The sequence below is a fragment of the Penaeus japonicus genome, unplaced genomic scaffold, assembly GCF_977035675.1.
Source record: "Penaeus japonicus unplaced genomic scaffold, GWHDUDI00000001_assembly GWHDUDI00000031, whole genome shotgun sequence".
Lineage (NCBI taxonomy): Eukaryota > Metazoa > Arthropoda > Malacostraca > Decapoda > Penaeidae > Penaeus > Penaeus japonicus.
The window spans coordinates 7786016-7791015 of NW_028234433.1; the positions used below are offsets into that span (position 1 = coordinate 7786016).

General features: G+C 35.1%; 1 protein-coding gene across 3 annotated transcripts in view; it reads left to right on the plus strand.

Moving 5' to 3' along the window:
• The window catches only part of LOC122252115 (uncharacterized), a 13255-nt gene extending 9903 nt beyond the window's left edge, over window positions 1-3352 (plus strand). For all 3 annotated transcript variants that reach the window (XM_086555626.1, XM_086555624.1, XM_086555625.1), the window contains exons 6-9: window positions 337-445; window positions 1088-1203; window positions 1459-1588; window positions 2710-3352. In XM_086555626.1, coding sequence (XP_086411752.1) covers window positions 337-445; window positions 1088-1203; window positions 1459-1588; window positions 2710-2801 — 447 coding nt within the window. In that variant the 3' untranslated portion in view covers window positions 2802-3352. The remainder of the gene's footprint in view (window positions 1-336; window positions 446-1087; window positions 1204-1458; window positions 1589-2709) is intronic.
• The last annotated feature ends 1648 nt before the right edge of the window (window positions 3353-5000 follow it).

Consider the following 5000-nt stretch of genomic DNA (forward strand, 5'->3'; position numbering starts at 1 on the left):
GAGATAAAATGTTATCATCAGACTGAGCGATGGAAGTGTACCGTACCGTATAACCCTTACGGTATGACATTTTTATGTTGAAATTTCTCTTCTTATTCATTTTCTTTTTTGCTCTTTCTCTAATATTTTTATATATATTTTTTGAAAATGACATGCGCCTTATCTTTTTTTGTTTTGTTTGCGGACCCTTACGACCTACTCTTATTCTTTGGAATTATCTTTATATATATTTTTTTTTCTCTCTCTTCTCTTCTACCTTATTCGTATCAATTTGGTATAATTCTATCAAATTACATATGATTTATGCATCATATTTTCATATTCTCTTCCTCACAGGTAGATGAGGACACCCCTTTTGACACCGTCTTCCTGACAACAGTTGGGGTGACTAAGAGTGACAACAACTACATTTCCCTCGAGACCAAAAGGTCCTTCGACCAGACCTGTGAGTCGAATGTCAAAGATTTGTTTATCTTTTTGATTTGCCTCTTTTATTTTGGGGAGCTGATCAAGTCATCTCTTATTGCCGGTAGAAAAACTGTTTCTCACTGTATTAGCATTGTTATTCATTATATGTATATATATATATATATATATATATATATATATATATATATATATATATATATATATATATGATATATATATATATATTATATATATATATATATAATTATATACATATCATATAATATATATATATATATATATATATATATATATATATATATATATATATATGTGTGTGTGTGTGTGTGTGTGTGTGTGTGTGTGTGTGTGTGTGTGTTTGTGTGTTGTGTATGTATATGTATATGTATATGTATATGTATATATATATATATATATATATACACATATACATATACATATATATATACATATATATGTATATATATATATATATATATATATATATATATATATATATATATGCACATACACACACATACATATATGTGTGTGTGTATTTTTTGTTATGAGACTTTAAAAAAAATGAAATAATAAAATACCCTCGAGAAACAAAATAAAACAGATATAAATCTTAGCACTTGAGTTCAATGACTGACACACGCAACCTCAACTGCAGGGCAAGAGCGCGGCTGTGCTCCATTGAGATCTCAGGAGTACCAGGTGGTTCACTATAGCACTGACCGAACCACCTGTCGGGGCAAGAGGCTGCCATCTGGACAGGAACCACTGACGGTATTGTCTTGTATTCCCTCTCCCCTTTCGTAGTGTAAATTATATTCATGTTAAAGTCACGCAGATAGAGTCAATATGTTCGGTCGAAAATTGAACAGTTTTGAACACATACACATTTTTTTTTATGGATATACACATAGAAAAACATCAACCCGACATACGAACACACAAAACAACCATGAATCACATAAACAAGCACATTCATATACGAAAACCTTTCTCTTCGTGATTCCTCCACTTACCCTTTCGTCGCAGGCCAAAGTGAACTGCGAAGAAGGGCACAGGGCAGAGGGAGAAGTGGACGAGACCGAACTGACCTGCGATGAGAAGACGTGGACGTGGGTGGCAGTCACCGGGATGCCAAGACACCGCGATCTCCACTGCGGTAGGTGGTTGGGGTTTTGAGGGTTGTGTAGGTATGGTATCTACATCTTAACTTATTATGTGTTCTTATTGTATATCCGTATTTATGTATCTACTTACTTGTAGATGTGTAATTATGTCTATCTCGTCGATATGTGAATCTATCTATCTCGTCGATATATAGATCTATCTATCTGTCTACATCGCACGCACACGCACACGCACACACACACACACACACACACACACACACACACACACACACACACACACACACTCACACACGCACACACACAAGTACGCGCGCATACATATTTCATTTGCATAGATACTACACTGACTTTCCAACACTTCTGGTCCCAGTGGCTCTCCTCGTTGACTAATTATACACCTGTGTATCTGAAGCACCTGGAATGCTAGACGCTTCAATTATCAATTACCAGTCAATCTGAGGTTGCATACAGTTTAAATGCAATCTGAATTACTAAATTAATTCATGTTAATGAGTGTAAATGATACACATATAAACAGAGGGATAAAAAATTATTCTAATTGGGGAGGGAGAACTTTGCCGAGAAACTGGGCAAATATCTTCCTATGTTTACCGAGTAAGGGAAAACGTTTGCTGACTGAAAGAGCCCCTGGATGAGTGCGGCAACCTTCTCGGCGCGCCCCTAGAGGTTGTAGAGAATGAGGGCGGCCTGAATTCTAGTGTCCCCCCCCCACACACACACTTCGTTGTCATTTAGCAATTTTACAAAATAATAATATTTTCATTGATATATATTGAGAGCTTATATAATTAGTTTGTTATATAACACAATAGACAAACATAGATTTCAGAAGGTTACTGCAAACTCCTTCAATAGGTCTTTCAAAAAATGTATCAACTGACGAAATTAAATTGCCAAAAAAAAAGAAAGATTGAAAATAAAACAAAAACGCAAACATGAAAAGAACAACAAATATAATATCAATCATTAATGACCTGAAATGTGTTAGTGATAATACCAATGACGATCATAATAATAACAATGCTGCTAACGGTAATACTGACCTGAGTAGTAGAGAAATAACATAGACGATGCAAACGATGGACATAACTCACAACTAATACATCCTTTTACATTCCCTTTTTTTCAGTGATTGACGGGTCAAACTCTGCCCTTGGGCCGAGGGCTGAAAAGACAGCGGTTCTTACCCTCGTTATGCTACTGTTATGTCTGTTCCAATAAGAAGCTTCGTCATTACAGCACAATGACTGATCTCTTGGCTAATTAAGATGACTTTTTTGTTTTCTCAAGGCAGTTATTTTTCTTGTTGTAAATTTGTGGCTTTTATTCATCGGTTCGATTAATTTTAGTCAAATTTTAGCTAGAGAAGATGTATGAAAGTTATTCATAATTTGTGGTTTACAGCTGATTTTTTCATGATGTTATGTATAGAAATGGTACCTAAACCTGATCAAAGATGCTAAAAATGATTTTGCTTGAGTAATGGAGATTTCAAAGCAGAAAATAAGAAATTTATTGACAATTATATCTTACCTAGACAAGATTTGTATTGTCACTGTCAAATGAAATTAGTAATGACTTGTATATCTGATGCTAAAACTTATCCTTTTAAATAATCCATTCAAAACTGCATTTGTAAATAGATTAAATTTTGTGTCTCTTTCATTGAAGAGATATGAAATTATTCATTTATTGAGTAATGTTTACTTGCAAGCATCAAAGTATGTTTTTTTCCTTTTTTGTTTTTGGTTATATAAAAATTAAATGAAGAATTTGTGTTTTATGTATTCCTTTACACAAAATTACTCAACTAAAGAAAGAAAGAAAGAAAGAAAGAAAGAAAGAAAGAAAAGAAAAAAACAGCAATAAAGTAGCAAACTGACATGATATTTTTTTCGTCTGCAAAACACCGCTTTGAAATATCAGCAATTATACTAAACAATGAACATATCCTTCCATAAATCATGTACATATTGGTTAAACATAATTATGCTCATTAACCAACAACTATCATTTTCCTGTTTAAAGAATAATTAACGTTTCATGGTAATTTTATGACTGATGATTTGTTAATTTCGTAATTTCTTGCAGCAGCATTGTTAATTTTAACATTAATATATTACTATTACTGGAATGATAAGTATTGCTACCAATGTTATCATTAATGGTCATTATTCCTCATTATCACTATTACTAGAAAGTGTACATCGTGTCTAGAAACTGTACATTGTCAGCGTGTATGAAATGCCTTCACTGACCATAATGAAAGCTCGCAATTGTTTCATATTAGTAGGCTAGCTAACGGTTAACACAACGTCCGTGATTAAAAACATCTTATGTATAGGTAACGGTATCGATAATACCACTGCAATAAATATGGCAATAAATGCAATATTATCGTATAACGACGTTTGCATTAGTATTACTCTCATTCTGTTTTCTTTTATCTATATAGAGCTAATCAAGATTGCATGTATAATTATGCGTCAGTTCGTAGACTGTTTTGTGAGGATTAAGATAATATTCAAGAGAGACACTTTCCTCCGATGTTAAATTGGGTAGTAAGCGATGTTTTTAAATTCTTACCATTGGGGTAAAGCTGAAAATAACCAGCAGGAGAGTTCACATATTACTGAAAGCTCCCAGATGCGGATCACCGGAAGCAGGTGAAAGAAAAACAAGATTGTGTAAAATTTTGTCGGAAATTTAGCTACAGTTTAGAGGGCATTCCAGAAATAGGAACTCCAAGAATCCGGCAGCATTTCACGGGTTTGTTAATTTCAGCAGTGTCCTATTCTAGCTTAGACCGAGAGAGAGAGAGAGAGGGAGAGAGAGAGAGAGAGAGAGAGAGAGAGAGAGAGAGAGAGAGAGAGAGAGAGAGAGAGAGAGAGAGAGAGAGGAAGAGAGGAGAGAGAGAGAGAGAGAGAGAGAGAGAGAGAGAGAGAGAGAGAGAGAGAGAGAGGAGAGAGAAGAGAGAGAGAGAGAGGAGAGAGGGAGAGAGGAGAGAGAGAGAGAGAGAGAGAGAGAGAGAGAGAGAGAGAGAGAGAGAGAGAGAGAGAGAGAGAGAGAGAGAGAGAGAGAGAGAGAGAGAGAGAGAGAGAGAGAGAGAGAGAGAGAGAGAGAGAGAGAGAGAGAGTCAGACAGTCTAGAAGGGTAACCTGCTGGAGGATTTCTTTTATCCCTGTCAGCACGAGAGCAAGAACCTTATAAGTGTGGTACTCAAACTGACTTAATTGATGATCGTTGCCAAAACAGAGTTCTAAACTCTTTTAATCCGTCGAAAAACTGACGCACAGGTTTTGTTTTCAGATAAAGTAATACAATACTACCGTTACATCTCCAATATACCACAAGTGTTTTGTAGGGCCACCCCAATAAACTACTGTTGTAAAGAAACTTCTATGTCTTCTCCCCCGGTTA